Raw genomic sequence first — 22,103 nt, 5'->3', positions numbered from 1 at the left:
CATTTAACTTTTCAAACAATTCTTGAGTTTGGAAAAATTTTTAACACGCTTAAGATAGTAGGAATACAATCTAAATGAGTGTCAATAAATCAACAGAACAATAAGACAGCATTTGCACTACTGAATATCAAAATCCTGACTGGACGACTATCGGTGTTTGATGAAGACAATGTTGTTGTGCACTTTGGCCTTCTGGAATATATGGGACCGGCTGTCTGTTTACCCCAGGTTAAAGCCTAGAGTTAGGTTCAGGGTGTGTCCTGTAAGGTAGTGGTAGGTGGGACACACACGGGCCCATTGGACAGTCTGTTACAGTGTGCACCCAGAGATCTAGCATCAATCATACAATCAACTTTTTTCTCCTGTATTGCCTAAATACAGCTAACGTGATCCTACCTCTCAGTAAGCGCACTGTTTATATGGAATTGAACAGAGGTGAGCCAGGTAATATTGTACACACCTTCCCTTCTACTTACTTTTTCTGCGCTTTTGATCGATGGCACGCTACACGAGTGAAGAAGCACTTCAGGTGGTACTGGACAGCGATGAAGAATTTACTTTCTCCTCAGAAGAAGAGCATGACTCTGACGAACACATACATTTTGAAGAACGTATAGACCCAGTGGAGGATAGAATCCCTGTGGAGTAAGTCTTTTATTCTTACCTTCATGATTTACATGAAACATGTCTTTACAGGCTACTTACAGTTTTATTGCTGTACAAAGTGTATCATGTATATAGCGTATAATGATAAACAGGCCTATATAATAAAATGTAATGTTATATGTAATATGCTAAGCTATTGTGAAAAAGAAATAGACAGTTATTTACAAAACAGGTGCTGTTCAGTTGATCATTCATATGTGGCAACTTGAGTTTATTAGGTAAATTAGTACTAGTGTCAGTGAACATCACAAAGGTGTTAAAAATGCAGTTTATGTGATCAGCTTGCTTATTTTTTCCAGATGTGAAAACAACAGGACCAGTAGCGAAGAAAGCTAAAGCAAATAAGCTGCCTACTCAGTCATGGAAAACAGAGACTGATGCTGCATGGCTCTCTGAGATTCCTTCCTGTACATGATCCTGAACCACACCTAAAATGCATACACTGGGCTTTTACAAACCTTACACCCTTTATTATCTTACACTTCATATTTACATTGTTGATTTTGCCCTGAATGTGTATTCTGTACATAATGTTTCATCTGTAAATTCAAGGGCATGCCTTAAGTTATATATTAAGTGTATATAAGTAACTTTTTCAGTAAATTTGCTAAAAAGAGATAAAAGGTTGTAAACACTAGTGCTGTCTGTAACAACAGGCTAGCGCAGAAATTCCCTTATAAATACTGAGGTAAAAATAAATGGTCATATTTTAAAGACATGGTGGATTGGTAATGGAATTTAATGCAGTGCTTCTTGTCCGGTCTGAGACCCACTTCATATTGTTTATCTATCAGGCCATGAAGATTGCTGATTTTTAAAGAAATCAGATCTTGAACATGACAAATTTGTAATGGAAATTGCCCCTTGGGCTGCCTGGCTGAAAATTAAATTGTGCATATAGCCCATTCATCACACTCCATTCCAGGTGTGTATATACAGTATATATGCTTACAAGTGCATTTCGGTCACCTGGAATAGTGGGATAAATTCTTATCCTTATCCTATTATAGCTTACCTATAATATACTTTATATTGTTCTGAACAATGCCATGTCCTTAACATATTAGTCATTTATTTAATAGGCCTACAGTTAACACAATTTCCTGATTCACGTTTTCCATAATACATAATATTGAGGTATCTGGTTATGTGCTGTGTGACCAAGTCTAGATATTATTGTTTACTCTTTTCTTTCCCCCAACTTTCTCCTTTCATTTGCCACTTGCTTTTTCTATGTTGGTCTATTTGTCTCCGCCTCATTCCGTCTCTTTTGACATTTTTAATCATAGTACTTAAACTGTCTTGAATAGCATAATCATGCCTATTGATCTGCATATATTAATGCAACCTAAATATTTATGCTATTAAATAATTATTTAAGTATTATTAGACTATAATATAATAACACTTTTTTGATTGACGGTAAATTGACGGTAAATGCACTGTAAGAAGTTAAATGTAGTCATTTTTGACTGCCCGGCTTCATTGCAGTGTTTTCTTCCGTACAGCTGGTGGCGGTAAGTCTCTGTGAAGTTGAAGAAAAGCGTATAGAAGAAGAAGATTCGTCGTTAGCGTGAGCTGCTTGTATTTTCTTGAAACTTTGGCTGTGTTTCGTTTTAATTAGTACACAAGAAAGCGTATTTCAGTGTGCTTAAGCATTGTGAAATGAAGTAGAAAAGCGGATTTCGCCTAACACAGCTAACGTTAAATATTTACGGTGAGTTTAACTCTTGTTTCTGCCCTCGGGTAACGTTATGCTGCAGATGCTAACGGAGTTAACGTTATTTTGTCTTTATAGAGCATGTCCTGTGTGTTCCGTTGTCTAACGTGTTTACGTTACTTATTAAAAGTCTGTATATACCACTACGCGAAGAAACCAGACTGTAATTTAATATTTTCATTTTATTACAGGTTTACTTGCTTTTTGTGCACTATGCAGTTTATCATTAGCCTTAAACATATATTAGTGCAGTGTCTCTCAACCACATTCCTAGAAGACCACCAACACTGCATGTTTTGGATGTCTCCTTTGTCTGTCACCCCCATTACAGGTCATTTAATCTCTGCTAATGAGCTGATGGTCTAAATCAGGTGTGTTTAGTTAAGGAGACATGGAAAATGTACAGGGCTGGTGGTCCTCCAGGAATGTGGTTGAGAAACACTTTATTAGTGTATCCTGAAGAGTAATACAATACACAGGGATGGGCAGTATTTATGATGCATGCATTTCAAATAATGTTTTGGAATACAAAATAGTATTGTGCAATTTGTGTTTGATAATGTTTATGAAAATGGCTTAATATTTTGTATCAAAATATGCAGTCATGTATTTTTGTATTTTTTAAAATGCTGTAAAATACTTTGTTAGATGTCTACATGATGACATCATAAAAATGTGGCCTAAAATAGTGGTGTTTTCTCAGTTATTTGCAAGACTTGAGATCAGACTAGAAAATTTATTATTATTGAAGAAGTTGATCAATGCTTGGAGTAAGGATGGAAATTATGCATTACATATAAAGTAACAGATAAATAGTAGGGGTAGATTCTGGAGCAAGTCTTTTACATATCGTGTTTTCTATTGTGTATTGAAGACTAATATTGCAAAAAAAAAAAAATCTAATAAACATGGTTTATAAAAATTACTAAAACTGGAGATTTTAGTTGTTATAAGAAATCTTGATTTTAGACTAAGTATTTAAGATTCAACTGCAAAAATGTATATATATATATATATATATATATATATATATATATATATATATATATATTTATAATATTATTATTATATTTTTTTTACCAATTATGTAAACAAATGTTGTAAATAACTTTTTTTTATATATCACCCTTTTAAACTATCAGACTCTTAAGAGATTGTGTCAATTTTCGCAATAGTTAAAGATATAGAGACATTCCAATCCATTATCTGCAATAAAGGGTTTTACAGTAATTAAAGAGATCATTCTCAAGATAAAATTCTGTATGAAATTTGTATAAAATCTGTACTAAAATCAAAAAGAAACTCGAGTAAATTTTATTTTGAATACCTCATGTACAGTAGAGGTTAGTGGGGTGCAGAGAAGAGATTGGTTGAACAGGCGTGTTTGATGGAAGGTTTGGGAAGGAATGTCATGCTCTCTTGTAAAAGTATTTTGTAGTATTTTCAAAATACAGTATTTTATTTTGATACATTTTGTGGATCTTGTATTTTGTAGTTTATTGAGATGCATGTTAAACTGAATTGTATTAAATTATTATTATTAAATTATTTATTGTATTTTATTTTAAAATACATTTCAATGTATTTTAACCCTGACAATACACAATTTGGAATAAGAAATTGATATTCACTGAAACAGTGTTGCATATCACCACGAGCAGCTCAAAATACTGTGAATAATTATTTATTATTTGAAATTATTAAAATTATTTGAATGTTCAGAAGCCATTTGTGAATATTTTGTTTGCAATTATGAGTCTGTCCCATTCAATGTTTAAGACTTGGTGTGCTGTTTATTTAAATTAAACTAAACCAACAATGAAAACTAATTGTAAATCATATATTAATTTTGTGTCAAGATATTTTATTAGCTCTGTATAATTAAAAAAAACTAACAGTTTATATAATAGCTAATACATAATACTGTTTAGCTGATGTGTTGTTTTAACTAATATTAATATTGTATCAATAACAAATGTAGCCATTTCACACTGTTAATGTTAATGCAAAAACTACCATTTGCTAATGAGCCTCAAGTGTCACCATACTTTATAAACCTTTTGCCATTTACATTTACAGTACACATTATTGTCAGGATAAAACTTTATAAAAGCTTTTAATAGGCCTACTGATATATATTTTTTACTATTTATAATTACTTTCTATTATTTGCTTAAGAAAATATATTGAAGCCTTCAGTCAAAAGTATAAAAGCTGTTTGATTTAAAAAGGAAGAAAAAGTTTATTTTACATGACCATCTGAAAAGATCCACACCATTGGAGGGAAAGTGTGCTTTCATTGGATTGTGTTGTAATTGTTTTAAATATCTTTTTCTTTCAGGTCATTAACAGTACTTCTTACTCTGCAGTAATGACGTCACTGGTAAGTCCCTCAGCGTCTACAGTTATTGTCATATATGCCCTATTAGTGTCTGTTTAAAAAAAAAAAACAATTATAGTAGTAAAATCTTCATCTTTCAGAATCTGAAGTAATTATATTTGTGGCTGTAGTACCACGCTGGCAGAACAGTGTTTTACTAAATAACCTGTGCCCTGGCCAAATTCCCTCCATCGGCCCTTACCCATCATGACCTCCCAATCATCCCCATCCACCAAATTGGCTCTGTTTTGGCAGCGTCTCTCCACTCCACCAAACCAAAGTCTCGATTAATTAAACCTTTTAACTCTTACGATTAATGAAAGATTCATTTATTTATTTTTTTGTTGCCCTCTCCACGCCACCTACACTCGTCAATGCTACTAAGCTGTCCAAAGTGGGGTCACGTAACTCCACACGCGGTAGGGAAATTAATTGAAAGGATTGACCTGGAAAAATTTGATCGATTATAGACTCTTAATGTTGATTTAGATTAATTGCCCAGCCCTAGTAGTAGGTTTTTCAGCCATAACATTGTTGCTAAGAATTTTGGTTTAGTCAGGTTTAGGTCAGGACTCTGGGCTGCCAGCATGCAAAAGCAACATTTTCCACTTCAAGGTACTGCTTCATCAGTTTGTGCTGAGACAGAGGACATTGTATATAAATTTAATTGCTGATTGGATGATAAATGCAAGAAAGGAAGCACTTGGGACGTGTTGCTGAAGGAGATTCTAATAAACATTTGCATTCACCTTGAAATCTAGCCATATCAGAGGCTAAACTGCATACATGCGTACATTTTCACATGGCAATGGTTACACCGTTTCATTTGGAATTCTGAAAACAATGTTTTTGTTTTGTGAGTTAGGAAATGTTTACCATTGCAAGATAATGAACATTTCAAATGGCCGGCAGTAGTGAAATGTGGAATATGCAAAAACATATGTTTATGATTTCTAGTTGGGTTTGGCTGAATATAGTTCATGTCAGACATGATGAAGTATTATTTTTTTCTCATCATGAAAGGGTTCACAGGGGAGCAGCAGTTCATCCTCAACGGAGTATGTAGTACGAGTTCCAAAGTAAGATTTTTTTTCATTTAATTGTACTTCACTTGCAATCATTTCAACTTTCATTTTTAAAGCCTACAGAGCTTTGTCAAATAAAGTGGTTGATGTCTTATTTCTGTTTTTGCTCAACAGAAACACCAATAAGAAATACAGTATAATGGCTTTCAATGCTGGTGATAAAGTCAGTTGTTCCACATGGACTCAGGTAAACGGCCGTTACAAAAGGCCATTTTTTTTATTGTATGCCACCAGTCCTTTCCTGTCATTTTCTATTTTAGGGGTGCTCAAACCTTTTCTTATAAAGGGCCAAAAAACAAACTTGATTGAGAGCTGTGGGCCAAAAATTAATATACCAAATTGTATTAGATTAAATTTGCCACGTGTAATTTCCTAATTTATTTGCTAATTATTAAAAATAACTAGAAAACATTGGTTTAAAGCATTTAAATTAATGATGCAGTATAATTTTTAATGTTTTATAATGAACTTATTATAGTAAAAATATAAACAATTCCATTTATAACACAATGGAGTTCAATGCTGAATACACTAGTCGAACTGCATGTCGATGTCTTGTGCATTGTTCTCTATCTATCAGCTGACAGTATTTACATTCTGATTCATTTACAACATTTAATTGTAGCTCCTCAATTAAAAAACAAAAAACAAAAAAACTAAGATTAGATTAGTTTCAACCAACTCCCCATCATTCTCCCTCTCTTTTCAGATAGGATGGTGGGCCAAACCACCACTGGTTTGGTTTGAGCACCTCTTCTATTTTATAGTGGTCTATATGTCTTGTTTAGGCTCGTATGGAGCGGGACATGAGTAATAGACGTATATATGGTGAGGAGGAGACACAAGAGGGGGCAGCAGGGAGTGAGTTTGGAAAAAAACAGAGAGAAGAAGCAAGGAGGAAGAAGTATGGCATCATTACGAAAGAGTTCAAGGTAGAGGACCAGCCTTGGATCCTTAAAGTAAACGGCAAGGCAGGAAGAAGGTACACTTTATGCTTTTATCTTTTGCATTTAAGTGTTTATTGTTGCAATGATTGTTGTTGTGTCACCATGCATGGGGCTTATGATTTGGGCAGAATAAAAATACTTTTGAATTAAAATCAAACATGACACAAAAATGTCAAAATTTGTAGTAATCAAAAGTGGATTAAGTGGTTATTCAGAAAGTTATTCATGAAAGTTATTCAGATTGCATTTATGGAATAGTTTCTGTGAACCATTCTTTTTTATGTAAAGTCTGCAAGATCCACATAAGTGATGCAGTTATCCGAGTACATACATACTCAATTACTTTTGATGCTTTGTGGTTTTTTTTTAAGTGTTTTTTAATTTTATTTTTCATCTGCTGTCTCATTTAATGAGGACATGATCAAGTAAACTAAAATTTTAAACGAAGCTCTGATTGTGGCTTTTTGCACTTTAACATTGCATTTGATAAAACTTGATTAAAATTATTAGTACAGTTTATTATATATTTTTTTGAAATAATGTTCTTTCTAATCAGTGTCTTTCATGTCTTTTGTTTTGCTATTTAATGATTAAATCAGTTGATTGACCAAACCATTAAAATGAAAAAAAAAAAACATTTAACATTTAACGTCTTTCCTGGTTATTTTTAAAATTGTTTATCATCTATTGAAGTTAAAAATACTATTTTGCTGGAGAAAACGAGGACATCAAAAGGCGAGTCATTATCACATTTTCTGGGACTGCTCTGTTATTAAAAAATATTGGAAAGAAATACACAATGCATTACCATTACCAAAAAATGGTTGTCACAAAAGTCCCACACTAAATACAAGGATGGAAATTACAATGGATATTTCTTAAATGTAGCAAATACTGCATTTGTGAATCAGAAAATGGAACAATTTATTTCAATCTTGGAAAATGGACCAATTATGCAACATCCCTTAAACTGAACTTTTCCGTTAACTTAAAATCGAAAGGATCAATTCCTACCTGTACAGTTTTGTTGCTGATATGCATGTATATATTTTTTGTATTTATTTATTTTTACTTGTTTGTCTCCCCCCTTCTTTTTTTTTGTTTAATCTATTTATTATTATTTTTATAACAGTTTACATGTGCACAAAAGTAAAAGCATACATTGCTTAAAGAGAAAATGGATGCATATATATCGTTTAATTTGTGAGTGTATTCAGATGTAAGATATCTGACATGTATCTGTAAGTGAAAAACTATTTGAGACAATTAAAAAAATTAATTTAAAAATCTATTCATTATTTTCAAAATTTTCTCTTATTGAAAATTGTAATTCTTATAAATATTAGTCTTGCCATTAAAAAGCCATCCACTTTTAAGGTGGCAATAAAAAACTAAATCTGAATAAAATGTGCTCGTGACTAATTAAAACCATCGCAACCAGTCGTGCTGACACAATGAGCTGATTTCGGATTTGTTGTTGGTGTTTAATTGCATTTAAAGTGTGTTATTATTTGTTTAGATCTTGTTTTACTGCTGTTTTCTTTCTCTTTGCCACTCAGATTTAAGGGTATAAAAAAAGGGGGCGTTACAGAGAATGCGTCCTACTACATCTTCACACAGAGTGCCGATGGTGCTTTTGAGGCATTTCCCGTGCACGCCTGGTATAACTTCACACCACAGGCCAAACACCGCACGCTCACAGCTGAGGAAGCAGAGGAAGAGTGGGGCAGGTGAGGGCAAACCTGATTTCTCTTCTGCATTACAAGCTTGCAGTTTGATGATTGCAGCTCATTATTTTTCATTTAGGAGAAACAAAGTGGTGAACCACTTCAGTATCATGCTCCAGCGGCGTTTAAGAGAACAGGAGCGAGGAGGAGGAGATGAGGATGAGGAGGAAGGAGAAAAAGGCGCAAAGAAAAAGAAGAAGGGAGGCAGAGGAGGTGACCTGCGAATTCATGACCTCGAGGAAGATTTGGAAATGAGCAGCGATGAAAGTGATGGCAGCAATGGAGATGGTGAGGGTGAGCAAAAGGGTCAGAGAGGAACATGAGTGTGCCTTATCATGCTTTTTATTTAAAGATCAAAGTACATAATGAATATTCAGTAATCAACATTTGATTTTGAATGGTTGTTGTTGAATAATTTTAGGACAACTTTGATGAAAGGTTTTGATTTGTTTCAGATGTTGACTACTTTAGTTGTCTCTTAACAAAAGAGTGAGTTCTAAACCACTCATTCCAATTTAATTTCTCTTATCAATACATATTGATATGCAACATGCTTGTGTTACCAGTCTATCTTTTTCATGGGCTGCCTGCCAACAGCATTTTGACCCTCCAACACAGTGGCTTGTTCATATCAACATCATGTCTAGAAGCGTTTTTTGTCAATGTCACCAAAACAGCTAAATCTACTGTTTGCTTCATATCTGCGCTTTGTTGTTATTTTTTCTGAGAGAAATCATGAGTATGAAGTGCAATGTAGGGCTAAATCAAGTTTCACACAATCATAAGTGAAGAAGCTGCATACACAAGGTGTCCACAGATTTTTAAAGTCTTAAATTCCATAGTGCAAAGATAAGGCCTTAATTAGTATTTAAATTGTCTTAAATCTGCATCTTAAAAATGAAATCAAACCAACCTCATAAAGAAGACATTGTTTCAGTTTTCTATCTAATTTTCACCCTGAACTAAATATGCAGGACACAATAAAGTAAACCCTCATGGGTATTTCACTTACACAAGCAAATTTTGTGGGGATTTCACTCTATTATAGCTTTTTATCACGGCTGAAAGAAACCTGTCATGATTTTCTTGAACAATATTGCGATTTCAATTTTAATCACGTTTTTGACACACACAGGCGTTATACAGTGTGAATGTGAAATGTAATTCCAAAGGAAATTTATTAAATCTTTCTTTATAAAGACTGTAACGTCTCCAAAACAGACATAAAGCAAAAAAAAAAAAAAACACCTACTGAAGGTCTAATAAATTGTCTCTAGATAAAACAAATAAATAGACTAGTGTTTGTGCGTACGTGCGTGTGCGCACACACGCTTTCAAACGATGTTCTGTTTGACCACATATCAGAAGTAGTTATGTGTACTTTTGTATGTGTCCACAAATTTATTTTTGCCATGCATAGCTCTTAAATCTCTTTGTGATGCTGCCGTGAAATGGGCCATTCACATATTGCATCTTTTGCATAAGTTAGTTATTTCCAATGGAGGTGCCCAGCTTACACGTATATTGGGAGTGAAGCATGTATTCCATGCACACGCAGTTGAAAACATCTCCACTTTTGAGAATGCTGCACTGCGAGTCACGTAACAAGAACTGACATACAAGTGACATGCCTTCCCCTTTCCATATGCTATAAGATGCAATATTTGACTGAGAGGTCTTATGAATTACCTGATTCTGTGATACATCAGTCTTCCTCTATCCAAAGTAATCCCACACCCCAGATGTTGACTTTTTTTGGGCACCAAGCCCTCCTGTGCTGAACTCATAATCCCTGTTATGCAGTTTATTTGTCATTAATCTCAATCACCTGTTCTCGCGCTCTGTTTAGGCGTGCTACATTATGATTGGTTCAAACAGCATAATGTGGGAAAATCTGTAAAGCGATTTAGATATCACGTGTGTTCAAATCAGGATTTTGATACGATTTCAATTAATCCCACATCTCTACTTTCTATAAATAATAAAGAGTGTTTCTGGCTCAATACTATTAGTAAAATCTATCAGCATAGTCTACTGTATACAATTTTCAACGTTCTGTTAAATGTGTTACCTGTGCAAGCAGTAGCCTGTCACAGGGTACTAGACCATGTGACCAATCAGAAGAGGCTCTTGGAAAGAGGGGTTTAGAAACGATAAATCAAATGAATGATTTGAGCTCTGTGAGAAATTAGATCAATTTAAATTTAAGCATATTTTGAGAAAATAGAGGCCTTTTGTGAGTGTTTTTGAATGTGGCTGCTTGTAAACTAATTGTAGGAGATCTTTAAATTAATGTGAAAAACATTTTACATGGCATAATAGGGGCAGTTTAAAAAAATATCTTCTTTTATTGCAGATGATGAAGCCAAGGCAAAAGCTAAAAAGGAAAAAGGTGCCAAAGGCAAGGGAAAGAAGAAGAAGAAAAAGGGCAGCGACTTAGAAGGATTTGAGGACAGTGATGATGGTGACTTTGAGGGTTTGGAGGTGGACTACATGTCTGATGAGAGCAGGTGATTTTAGTGACACAAATATTCATATGGTCATTGTTTTGCAGTCTTAATCATCATCATCGCCATTCTTTTTTCCTCCAGTTCTGAAGAAGAAGAACCAGAGAAGACCAAGCCAAATAAGGGAGAGGATGTTCCTAAAGGTTGGGGATTTAGAAGGTTTTATTCTTTTTGCAGGAATGAGCTTTGTCTAGTCCTGATATATGATTTGAGATGGCTTTGTGAAGCACTGATGGTTTTCTTTCAGGGATTGATGAAATGTCTGAAAGTGAGGAAGAGAGTGAGGAAGAGACCAAGAATGAAGAAGAGAATAAGGAAGAGGAAGAGGAGGAAGATGGGAAGAAGACGCCAGTGCAGGTGGAAAAGAAGAAAAAGAAAGGTACGAGCAACCTCATATTATAGTTGTATGTGATGTTTTTTTTCTGTTCAAATCAAGGCGTGTAACTTAAAAGTCTTACTTAAATAAAGAAAGGCCTTTTTTTAAAATGTATAATTTTTAAATGACAAAAAACTTTTCATTTATGTTTTATAGATGAATATTTCTGTAAAATTACAAAAAAAAGAAAACCCCTTAAATAGGCAAATAAAAGAGGCAAAAAAATATGACTGATGAAGTACTTTTTAAAATGTAAATTTAAATTTAAATACTTAAAATATGGTTAGGAAGCATATCTGAGTTGCTTTTCTGAATGGTTTGTGTCTGTTTTAGGATTTTAGCAATTCCTAGAAAATTAGAACCTCACAATATAAGTTGCACCAGCTCAGAATTGTATTGTTAGGAGGAAAAAAACACACAGATTAGCTGTTTTGGTGTTGAAGTGATATTTTACAATTTAATTCAGAAATAACACAAAAAATTGGCAACTACTAGTCCTAAATATAACAAATTGTTTACAAAATGTATTTCAGTTCCTTTAACTTCAAATAAAGGTCCTTTAATGTAACCGTATTCAGAAGAGAAAAATAAATATAAGTAAAAAAAATAAGTATAAAAATGTTTTTTTGGGGAATTCAATAAAGTATGTTTGTGATTTTATTCAAGCCAAAAAAAATTTAATTTTAAGAAATGCTTATTAATGCTAATGTGCCTTTATCATTTGAGACAAATTCAAATCTCTGCATATTTTGAGCAAATTTAGCTTGTTTAATGCTATTTGCATTATGTAAGTTACTGTATAATATAAGTTGCAGCTTGTTTCAGATAATAAATATATGTTCTACAATACAATTTATTATTTTTAAGATAAAAGGTACTATTTGATATTAAAATCCTTATGTATTTCAGACAGCAGCGGCGAGTCCGACAGCTCTGAGGACAGTGATATTGAAGGAGAGGCAGCGTCAGCACTGTTTATGGTGGTAATGGCCTATATTTGTGTGTGTGTGTGTGTGTGTGTGTGTGTGTGTGTGTGTGTGTGTGTGTGTGTGTGTGTGTGTGTGTGTGTGTGTGTGTGTGTGTGTGTGTGTGTGTGTGTGTGTGTGTGTGTGTGTCTGTGTGTGTGTGTGTCTGTGTGTGTGTGTGTCTGTCTGTGTGTCTGTGTGTCTGTGTGTCTGTCTGTCTGTCTGTCTGTCTGTCTGTCTGTCTGTCTGTCTGTGTCTGAAAAAGAAATATGGATGTTGTGTTTTGATGACATTTCATGTGAATATGGTACAGTGCTTTTTTCTTGTTGTCTGTCACAGAAGAAGCGCACACCTCCTAAGCGAGGAGGTGGCCGTGGCTCAGCAGGCAGTTCAAGAACAGGTAGTCGACCAGGCACACCATCTATTGATAATGCTGCCACTTCCAACACTCTCCGTGCTGCTGCCAGCAAACTGGAGCAAGGTACACTCAACAAAACTCAGTTATTAAAAATTATATTCAAATGTATTAATTTTTATGACGTTGTGGTAGTAGATATAATAAAAAATACTAAAGCCACCTTTCCACTGCACAAAATACACCCCCTTGTGTCAGTCACATTGAATATTTTGTTTTGTCATTTACCATGGTAAGTGGATTCCAGCGGTGGTGTCTAAAATAATGGAGTGCAAAAGCAAGAGCCTTTAGTTGAATGAATGAATGAATGAATACTATAAACTCATCATATTAATTAATTACTCATCAGGGAATGTGGAGACAAGATTAAAAATTACAATATTTTTTATTACTCTTTTATGAATAGAATTTTATTAGACTTATTAGACTTTTTTTCAGATTCTAAACGAAATAACGAAATAAACTCCTATTTGTCATCTCGCGCGCATGGACCTGCTTGGACAACACTGGAATACATCACATCCGGTCGGCTGGTCACAGACGGTGTAGTCGCAGGAGTTCAGATCAGATCCAAATTTTCTGCATATCGGAACTCCATGCAGCTCTTGGACTACTCTCCATTGAAAATGAATGACTTCCAGTCTGTCGCTTCTCATGTGCTGTGGAAAGGCAGCTTAAGAATAAAAAAAATTAGTAGTACTTACTTTTAAATTAGAATTTTGAATCAAACTTGCAGTTAAAACAATCCCCCAACAATGTTAGTTTTCTTATTTAGTCTCCCTTACATCAGCATTGTGTGTGTGTGTGTGTGTAAGCAGTGTGTGTGTGTGTGTGTGTGTGTGTGTGTGTGTGTATATAAGCAATAATAATAGAAAGAATAGAGACAAAGTTAACATGACTATGGAAAAATATTATATATATATTTTTTTTTATCAAATAAATTTTTTATTTTTTTTTTCTATTAACTATTGCTTCCAATTGATTGTCATTTGAGATTTGATGCTCTGTAACAATCATGTGACAATTTGTGAAACTTCACATCATATTTATGGTAATGTCAACTAAAAGTAATGGTTATAGTTTTAACAAAATGCATTTTCTTACGTCTGCTGGGGGTATAAGGATTACTGTCGTGCTCACTTTGTGTGGTTCAGGAGCTTCCATTAAGTGCTTCCATCATTCTGTTTCTAAAATGTAAATTTGTGTTCACAAAGTAATGTTTAACTATGATGCTGTGTATATGACTAATTGATGACCGTGTTCAGTTTTGGTTTGAGTGCCACTTTAACACGTTATTAAATCAAAAGCTTATACTATTTGCCTAGTATTTCCTTATTTAATTTTGTCTTTCTTTTTAGTTCAGAAGTTGTGGCAAAACTCTTAGATATAAACTCTTAGATATAAACATGTTTCTGCACTTCTATCTCAGGTAAGCGACAGACAACTGTGCCGAGCTCAGAAACTCCAGCAGCCAAGAGATTAAAGATGGAGCCCAGTCCTCAAAGCTCCTCAGGGAAAAGCACACCACAGCCAGCGTCAGGGAAATCCACCCCCAGCGCCAGGTACTTCATCCCCAGAGCCATACAATCATCATCTTGTTCTCTTTAAGGCTTGTGCACACTGGGACCTTTTTTGTTTGCGCTTATCGTCAACATTTTCACTTGGGAGCAAAATCACTCTTTGACGTTAGATAGAGCTTAATGAAAAACAGAAATACCCTAGTACACAAGCGCAGTGCAACTTTGTGTGTTTGACACTTGCTTGTTACATAGAAAAAGAGCATTTATGCACCTGTTAAAACAATCACACAGTATTTGTTAACTGGCAAACAAAACAAGGTTGTTTCAAGAATGAAATCCTATTTGATCTGCAAATCCTCTCCATAACAACTCCCTCTTGATAACATTTTTGTACTCTACAAACAGCTCCACATTAGGGCTGCTCGATTTTGGGAAAAATCATAATCATGATTATTTTGGTGAAAACTGTATTTACGATTATTCAAAACGATTATTAGTTGAATTCTAAATTATTACCGCTCCTGAGATTTTTTTTTATTTTATATTTCCCAAAAGATGTTTAAAAGAGCAAGGAATTTTAACAGTATTTCCTCTAATATTTTTTCTTCTGGAGAGGCTTATTTGTTTTATTTTGGCTAGAATAAAAGTAGGTTTAAATTTTTTGAAACCAATTTTAAGGTCAATAATATTAGCCCCCTTAAGCTATATATTTTTTTGAATCTGCAACTATATATATATATATATATATATAGTTCTTTTCCACCCTGCAAAGGAAAGCGAAATAAATACAATAGTATAAAAATATGAAATAAACTGTGATTTAAGCATCTTCACCGTAAGAAAAACACTTTTAAGCTAAACACTTAAGCTTCTCCTTTTGTTTGATTAATAATCATAAAAACAGGTGGCATCAGGGATATTGCGCACGGTCACTTTAATGGTTTCTCTTTCACGTGTCTTTTGATTTTCAACTCGTTTGTTTATTACACAAATGACGGTTAATATGAATAATTACTGAACACCACGTTTTGACACCTATTTGACCATTAAACGCTCACATTAAGATGACTTAAGGTGTGTGCGCTCTGCACGTCTCAGTGGGCGAATGAGACCGAATGCTGACCACATGCTTCTGACTGAACAGAATCACACGCACAGAAACATGCGGTCAAGCAACAAAAGGTGGCGCTATATGATGCAATAATTGCTTATCCCGATTAATGGTTTTTCATAATTGTTAGAAGCCAAAATTGAAATCGAAATCGGATTTTCGATTAACTGCACAGCCGTGCTCCACATTCAACTTGCCTTCTAGCGATATATGCACAGCTAGTGTTCCTCCCCATACTGATAAACTTATAGTGAATAATTGATTTGACTTTTTTCAGTTTTGGTTTCTTTTACAGCATTGATGTTGTAAAGTAATAAAAATAAAATCAGTTAAATAGACTTCAGCGTTGATATGCAAAGCCTTTTACACATACGCGCCCATAAGGATAAGCAGGCTAGTGCAGAAGCTCCAAAATAAACGTTCATATTTTAAAGACATGGTGGGGAAAAATGTCATTTATGCAGTGCTTGTACATTCTGAGACCTATTTATATATTGTATATCACTCAGGCAGTGGAGATCGTTGGTTTTTAAAGAAAACAGACCTTAAATGCTGCAATAATTGTAACAGCATACATAAAAAAATAAGAGTCCTTTTGCATACTTCTGCATATAACCTAGTGGTGTTTCCAGTAGCTATAGCATCTCCAGACATAAGTAGCTTCCTATCGGTTTACTCATTCTAATGTGACGCATAAAACAACAACAAAAAAAAGAGCAAGAGTACATTTTATTTTTATATATGACACTTTAATTCTGCCGTTTTGTGAAATTGTGGGCACGCTCACATTGGTGACCATTTGTTTAGTCATGAAATGTTACACATCAGCGGTAAGCATGAGTGAGAATTGTACGGTTTGCACAGGCCTTTAGCTTTCAAATGTTTATTCTATCCTTCCATCTCTGAGAATTTTACTTGGTTATACTTGCATTAAGCCATGGAGTGCAGAATTAAAGACTGTGAAGTGGCATGATATATTCAACAAAATCAGAATGAGGTTGTTTCAAGTGTTTGAAACAGCTTGCCAAATGAACTTTCTAGAAAACATCTCTTCGGCTAGCACATTTCAGAGCAGCTTCAGTAAAAACTAAAGTAAACCAGCAACACTAGCTATGTTTCCTTCCAAAAATGTGAATTAACTTTATTCGCACACCTTTTATGCGATATTCTAGTTTTGTGCATAAAGCAAAGTTTCCATCCAACAAGTCAAACAAATCAAAATTGTCACTTCCTAATTAACTGGCGTCAAATATCAAAAGTAAAAGGAACTTAATTTCCTGAGGTATGAGAAGCTGTGTGAATCTTTTACTTAATTAAATAAATGACTTGTGCCTCAGAAGATGATGCTGACACGCAGTTAACGCACAGCACAGACACTCTTAGCAGTTCTGGAGGTAATATAATAACACTAATACTGAATTGGTTAGGGTGTTTCAGACTGACCAAAATAACATTTCATGTTTTACAGTGTGCTAAGCCTGCTGGTTTGTCGACTCACACACATCTTTTATCATCACATAATCAAAATCAATGACTTTTTTTAATGCGCATACTAAAATTTGTTTAGTGAAAGTCTTTATACGCATTTTTTCTTATCGAATAAAAAGTTATTTTTATTTAACTCTTTAACTTCTTATCTTGGCGTTTTTTATTTTTGGCGTTTTTTACGTTTTTTATTTTATGTGCATGTTGGATATGCGTATAAATAAAAAAAAAAAGTGGATGGAAACATAGTTACTGACACATTTATTTCACAGTCAGCACTGTAAAGCTGCTTCCGTTTAACCAATAACTTTTGTAAGGGACTAAATAAATGTGAGCTGATTGGAGGGTCAGAGTTACATTGCTATGACTATATTTACACATCCAATTGCTACTCCCAGCAATGTTGGAAATGTTTTGCTGAGTATATTGCTGAATGGAAAAAGCAAAGAATGAAATACTTAGCTTCAATTATATCAAGTCTTTAACAGTATGTCACTGTGTATTAGACCTACTTAATGTAGCAACACATTACACCAACTTTTTCCTTTCAAATTTTCAAAAGCACTGCCAGAGTTACTGACCATTTTAACTCTTGATTATTTCAATATTGTAAATAAAATCCTTTTCTCTCTCCCCTTTAGTGATGTGCTGCTGACAGAGGATGCGGTGCGCAGGTATCTCATCAGAAAGCCCATGACCACTAAAGACCTGCTGAAGAAGTTCCAGACTAAACGCACAGGCCTCAGCAGCGAGCAGACGGTCAATGTGCTCGCGCAGATCTTAAAGAGGCTCAATCCAGAGAGGAAGAACATCAATGACAAGATGCACTTCTACCTCACTGAGTGAAACTCTGAGCATCCATCACCAGCAGCCTCGCCTTCAGGAATGCAGCTCATTTTGGTGAACACCTTCTTTGTTTTGCTGTCATTTTGCTTTTAACAGTCCAGTGTTTATTTACAGTAGTCATTAAACTGCTGCTCATTGAGTTAAAGCTGAGAATACCGGAGGTCAAGAGTAAAATGACAAAGAAACGTTGCAAAGAAAGATAGCACAGTGAGTTTTTGTATATTGTAGATATGGGAAATGTGTGTTTGTAAATTTCACATTTATGCATCTTAATGAGAAGCTGGTTAATGTTTTTCCAAGAAAGAAATTAAATAAGGACTCAGAAAATGTGAAGATGTGGCTTTTATTACACACTCATTTGTTCTCATAGATTTTTTTTTTAACTGGCTTAACATTGTGCTGATTTTAAAAAAAAAAACTGTAAAAGGTACCACATTTTGCTGGCGCTTGCCCTTCGTAGTATGTTAAATCTGTTCTGAAATAAATACCTATTTGTTTTTATTTGAAATTTGATGCTCTCTATGCAATAATGATTTATTATTTGAGAGGAAAGTTAATAATGGATACAAAAATTGACATTGTACATAGAAGCAGTTGACTGGTCTCATCTTTTTTCATACTCCATTTATATGATAAATTACATGAATCTGATCTATTCCCTTCATAAATTCTCCAGAGGCTTTAGTTCCCCCCAAATAGTCTCTTTTTTGTGGTTATTCAAGGAAAAATACATCAGACTGAAAATTGAATCAACAGAGGTCTATTTGGTTTTCAAGACAGGTGCTATGATCAGTCCAGCCTCAGTTGTTTTACATGGGCAGGTTTCGGCATATCACAGAGATGCGGCGATGACGTGGAACCTTCTGTCCAGAGAAAAAGGACTCTTCATCTTTTAAGATTTCATGGGTGAATTTAAATCGTGCATCATCCCTGTTGATTTAAAGTAGTAGTGTTTTAGAGGTAAAATTACTTCATATTCTATGATAACAGAAATTTTATTTAGTTCTCTTATAACTTGAGAAATTTTGGGGGGTGGGGATAATAAATATGTAAATATTTACCGTAATATATAAAGTGAGCGCCGACTTAGAAGCAAATCCACCCGATCTGTGGTATTGTTTTCCGGGACCAGTCGCATTATACTATCGGACAACAAGCTCAGCCCTGCAATGGTGCTTCCACAGAACTGACAGGACAAATGACATGGAATGATGAACATGTAGGTATGAAGAACACCAGTGGTACACAAATATCTGAGAGACAGACCTTCACACTGTCGATATGGGGTTTGATGTAGCCCTTTTTGTCCAAGTCCAGAACATGAACAGGCCCAAGCAGTGGACTGCCTTCAGGAAACGCGACTGTTCTTACTCGCCTTAAGATGTTTTCTGACGCAGCTCCCCATTGCAGACGCTCTGTTTCCCTGTAGCCGTGGATGGCCTGAGTTGGGGGAAAATAGTGATGCAAATTAGGGATGCAATATGGAATATCCATATTGCAGTGAAGTGCAATAAATTAAGTTTTTTTTTTTGTGCCAAGCATTTGTGTGCTACCCAAAATGGGTTGTTAATCAATAGGTTATTATACAAATCTGACCAATCAGGAGCTTTTACTCTCTTTATCACCACCGTTCCAGTAGGTGCTGTTAGGTTACCGTATAGCTAAAAAAAATACTAATGCTGGGTGACAAGAGATAAATGACAACTGCCAAAAAACATAATAAAATCTGAATATCTAAAGAGATTCTCAGTCATTTGTGAGGTTTGAAAGTCTAAATGTTTGCACCTTGGTATAATTTTTTTTAAAAAGTTTTATTTGGCATAGAAAAAAATTACTAAAATACTAAATTATTTTAGTATGTATGATAATTGCAACAACATATATATATTTAAAAATAAATTGCTGATAAAGTTGTGTTTTGCAAGTTAGTTGTGTTATAAGAATTAATGTTATTGCAACACTCGACAAGAATATCCAATATTTTTCCCAGTATCGTGCACTGCAGCCCTAATGCAAATAACAGCCTAATACATAATACACATTCCTAACTTTCTTTCAAACATATATGGTTTGTAGTTTCAGAGTCAGAGCTTCTGTGAACTCGGATAACGTGAAAGTAATTAACATGAATTAATTGCAAAAAATAAACAGAAAAAAGAACAAATATTCTTTACAAAATTATTAATAAAAATATTTTAAATCAAGTCATGCTTATTAATAGAAGTTCCATTTAATGTATATTTAAGATGATTTTTTACACAACGATGGCACTTTTGGGCACCTGAAAGTGTAAACCTCTGAACATTGGTTTCAAAGTTCAATTCAATTCAATTCAGCTTTATTTGTATAGCGCTTTTACAATGTAGATTGTGTCAAAGCAGCTTCACATAAATGGTCATAGTAACTGGAACAGTGTAGTTCAGTTTTTTAGTGTTTAAGTTCAGTTCAGTTTAGCTCAGTTCAGTGTGATTTAATCATTACTGAGAGTTCAAACACTGAAGAGCAAATTCATCGATAAGTAGCTCTACCAATCCTGAGCCATGCGAGCCAGTGGCGACAGCGGAGAGGGAAAAAAAACTTCACCTAATGCAGTGGTTCTCAAACTTTTTTCATCAAGTACCACCTCAGAAAAAAATTATCTCTCCAAGTACCACCAAAATGAGCAGTATTGAAATACAGTAGCGTAGTAGGGCCAGTAAAGCAGCTACAACTCTGCACAGTTAAAAAAAACATGGCAGATTACCTTAGAAATAGAGGCTATATGTCATATATGTCATTTTATACATCATTTTTGATACATTTTGAAATGTGTGTAGCATGTATATGACATATTTCATTCCTCCGCGTACCACTAGAAGGAGCCTGCGTACCACTAGTGGTACACGTACCACAGTTTGAGAACCACTGACCTAATGGTAGTGAAGAAAAAAAACCTTGAGAGAACCAGACTCAGTTGGGCACGACCATTTTAATTTCTCCGCTGGCCAAAAGTCTTGTGCAGGGCTTCAGTCGCCGTGGTGGCAAGTGCCAATTTTAGAAAACAATGCTATGATTTTGTGCAAAGGGTGAGATATTGAATTAAGGCTATTATTAATTGACATTTTCTCTTTCATGTGTGAACAGGCTTATTTTGACATTGTAATCTATACACAAACATTTAAAAATTTTTGTTCTAGCACAAAGTTGTTATTAGGCGTATGACAGTATGATTTTTTTTTTTTATTACGATATATCACAACATAGACAAAAAGTTATTTAACAGGTATAAGATCTTCCCTTCTGTATGCACAACACAAATTTTCAAGTAATTTGCAAAAGGATTTTAAAGTACACTTCAGTAAGGTCTCATTATTACTAAATGTTTTTAGTTTTCATACTTTAGTTTGGTTAATGTTAATGAATAATAGGCCTGCAAACACAACAATGTAAATTATTCTTTAAAATATGATGTAAAAGTTCAAATAGTAATTTCATTTATGTTCATTACCCACTTTATACTGCTAATAAGTACGTCGATCGTATTATTTATCATGTAAATAATATTCAAAAAAAACTTCAGTACAATTTAGATTCAAATAGCCAAACACTTTAATCAAGTAGCCCCGCCCAAAAACGTGATTGGAAGGAAAACGCCCAAATATATTTCTTATTGGCTAACGCAGATTGTTCCCGCTCAAATTCGTTATTTCGGCGTTCAACGTTTTTTAAGAAACGTGGTATGTATGGGCACACACCGATTTATTTTAACTGACATTATAGACATGAAGGTTTTTAAAGAAAACCTTGTTTGTTGGAACAAAACTCCAGAAATGGCACGTAAAAAGTTTTTAGTTACACGAGTTTGTTTCATGAAATGACGCTGGGTCGCGGCGTTAACTGCAGGTAAAAACACTTCGGTTACTTACGTCGTCCCAGTGGTCAAATTCGTACCGCTTTTTCCTAAGTCCTGCCTCTACTTCTTTAAACAGGGCGTTCTCCTCTTCCTCGCTGATGAAGTTCTGTCTGACTTCAACCTGTCCACGCACTGCCGACAAAATTTCTTCGGACGATCCACACAACCATTTACACTCATCTGTACACTCGGGGCCTTTTCGTAAAGCTGAACTCTCCGAGAAAATCCTGTACAGTGAGGTATTTTGCAGAGATTTCCTCTGAATTTGTCTGGATACTCTAATTAGTAGTGTCATGTTGTCGAGACCATATGTTGAGGGAATAAAATAGGCTTTAGGCGCAATATTCTGTGTACCAGTGTCAGTACTGTCATTGGCAATCCGCCATTTTGATTTCGCCAAGATTTCTGGGACTTGTAGTTTCAGTCTTGCAGTCCAGCATTATATTTATTGACAAAATACG

General features: G+C 34.6%; 3 protein-coding genes across 13 annotated transcripts in view; 2 read left to right on the top strand and 1 right to left on the bottom strand.

Moving 5' to 3' along the window:
* Nucleotides 1–2,213: 2,213 nt before the first annotated feature.
* Nucleotides 2,214–18,443, top strand: gtf2f1 (general transcription factor IIF, polypeptide 1). 4 transcript variants are annotated; one of them, NM_001423629.2, is made up of 14 exons: nucleotides 2,214–2,383; nucleotides 4,728–4,769; nucleotides 5,790–5,845; nucleotides 5,966–6,038; nucleotides 6,640–6,833; nucleotides 8,358–8,528; nucleotides 8,605–8,813; nucleotides 10,882–11,035; nucleotides 11,117–11,175; nucleotides 11,280–11,411; nucleotides 12,318–12,388; nucleotides 12,713–12,854; nucleotides 14,218–14,350; nucleotides 17,546–18,443. In NM_001423629.2, exons 2-14 carry the CDS (start codon nucleotides 4,758–4,760, stop codon nucleotides 17,748–17,750), a joined length of 1,611 nt encoding a protein of 536 aa, NP_001410558.2. In that variant the 5' UTR covers nucleotides 2,214–2,383; nucleotides 4,728–4,757; the 3' UTR covers nucleotides 17,751–18,443. The 4 variants fall into 4 exon arrangements, with proteins under 4 accessions (NP_001410558.2, NP_001430848.1, XP_087098335.1 ...); NM_001443919.1 differs by having other exon boundaries at nucleotides 8,605–8,819; nucleotides 12,318–12,391; XM_087242209.1 differs by having other exon boundaries at nucleotides 12,318–12,391; nucleotides 17,546–18,258.
* alkbh7 (alkB homolog 7, RNA demethylase) lies at nucleotides 18,078–22,049 on the bottom strand. Of its 2 annotated transcripts, none has more exons than XM_087242666.1 (4): nucleotides 20,660–22,049; nucleotides 19,017–20,333; nucleotides 18,812–18,936; nucleotides 18,078–18,680 (listed from the first exon to the last, which is right to left on the bottom strand). In XM_087242666.1, the coding sequence occupies exons 2-4, from the start codon at nucleotides 19,242–19,244 to the stop codon at nucleotides 18,560–18,562; spliced, it is 474 nt and encodes a 157-aa protein (XP_087098792.1). In that variant the 5' UTR covers nucleotides 19,245–20,333; nucleotides 20,660–22,049; the 3' UTR covers nucleotides 18,078–18,559.
* Nucleotides 21,416–22,103, top strand: part of cacna1aa (calcium voltage-gated channel subunit alpha1 Aa) — a 156,179-nt gene continuing 155,491 nt past the window's right edge. For 6 of the 7 annotated variants that reach the window (XR_015479900.1, XR_015479902.1, XR_015479903.1 and 3 more), the window contains exons 1-2: nucleotides 21,416–21,632; nucleotides 21,719–21,881. Coding sequence is in view for 2 of the 7 variants with exons in the window: in NM_001443049.1 (NP_001429978.1) it covers nucleotides 21,604–21,632; nucleotides 21,719–21,881 (192 nt within the window). In the remaining 5 variants the exon portion in view is untranslated. The remainder of the gene's footprint in view (nucleotides 21,633–21,718; nucleotides 21,882–22,103) is intronic. The other variant, XM_087242949.1, reaches the window with a different exon arrangement.

Source organism: Danio rerio, chromosome 3 (assembly GCF_052040795.2).
Source record: "Danio rerio strain M-AB ecotype USA chromosome 3, GRCz13ab, whole genome shotgun sequence".
Classification (NCBI taxonomy): domain Eukaryota; kingdom Metazoa; phylum Chordata; class Actinopteri; order Cypriniformes; family Danionidae; genus Danio; species Danio rerio.
The sequence above is the reverse complement of the archived record's forward strand: the minus strand, read 5'-3'. Positions and strand labels throughout refer to the sequence as shown.

Coding starts and splice junctions, on each gene's coding strand:
- alkbh7 (XM_087242666.1), bottom strand. CDS start 19,244: ATGGATATTCCATATTGCATCCCTAATTTGCATCACTATTTTCCCCCA. Junction 18,937..19,016: donor CCCATATCGACAGTGTGAAG/GTCTGTCTCTCA, acceptor TTGTCCTGTCAG/TTCTGTGGAAGCACCATTGC. Junction 18,681..18,811: donor CGCTCACTTTATATATTACG/GTAAATATTTAC, acceptor TTAAATCAACAG/GGATGATGCACGATTTAAAT.
- gtf2f1 (NM_001443919.1), top strand. Junction 5,846..5,965: donor TATGTAGTACGAGTTCCAAA/GTAAGATTTTTT, acceptor TTTGCTCAACAG/AAACACCAATAAGAAATACA. Junction 11,176..11,279: donor GGGAGAGGATGTTCCTAAAG/GTTGGGGATTTA, acceptor GTTTTCTTTCAG/GGATTGATGAAATGTCTGAA.